The 717-nt window shown below is 36.5% G+C and overlaps 1 protein-coding gene across 1 annotated transcript; it reads left to right on the top strand.

Annotated features, from left to right (window-relative positions):
• Positions 1 to 45: 45 nt before the first annotated feature.
• Tsp_15428 (eukaryotic translation initiation factor 2C 2) lies at positions 46 to 649 on the top strand (the record flags this gene model as incomplete). The annotated part of the gene is made up of 3 exons (XM_003367815.1): positions 46 to 240; positions 298 to 534; positions 590 to 649. Coding segments are annotated over 3 exons (492 nt in total), but the record flags the coding sequence as incomplete, so codon positions are not given.
• Between the last annotated feature and the right edge of the window lie 68 nt (positions 650 to 717).

Raw genomic sequence — 717 nt, 5'->3', positions numbered from 1 at the left:
TTATTGTACTTCCAAATTATTGAAGGGAATGTTTTTGATTTGAAGGTTGTTGGAAATGTGGATACAAAAGTGACGAAATTTCATGCTTCGGTGAAACTACAACCAGCGAAGCAAGAACTGATCACTGGATTTATCGAACAATTTTCAGAACGTTTACTGGAATATCTTGATGTTAATGGTACGGCTCCGAAAAATATTATTGTTTATCGAGATGGAGTATCCGAAGGTCAATTTATGCAGGTGAAATTGTGTTGTATCATTAATTGAAGCAAAGTAAAAATTTATTTTTTTAAAAAGGTTTTGGAAGAAGAACTGCCTGCTCTTCGTAGGGCTTGCAAATCATTTGCAACAAATTACCGGCCGTTGATTACGTTTATTGTGGTTCAAAAGCGACATCATGCTCGATTTTTTTGTTGTGATGAAGCTGCAGCACGAGGACGCGGGAAAAACATCCCTGCTGGTACTGTTATCGATAGAGTAGTGACATCTCCTGATGAATATGATTTCTTTTTGTGCAGTCATCATGGAATTCAAGTATGACTTTATGAAATGTTTTGAATCTTTATTATTAATATTATTTGAATTGCAGGGAACTAGTAGACCGACGCGATATCATGTGCTGTTTGATGAAAGCAACATGGATGCGAATGTAATGCAGTCGATTACATACTATTTTTGCCATCTATATGGTCGATGTGCTCGTTCGAATCCACCACA

This window comes from Trichinella spiralis (assembly GCF_000181795.1).
Source record: "Trichinella spiralis strain ISS 195 chromosome Unknown Scfld3632, whole genome shotgun sequence".
In the NCBI taxonomy this organism is placed as follows: domain Eukaryota; kingdom Metazoa; phylum Nematoda; class Enoplea; order Trichinellida; family Trichinellidae; genus Trichinella; species Trichinella spiralis.
This window is presented reverse-complemented; position numbering and strand designations above follow the sequence as displayed.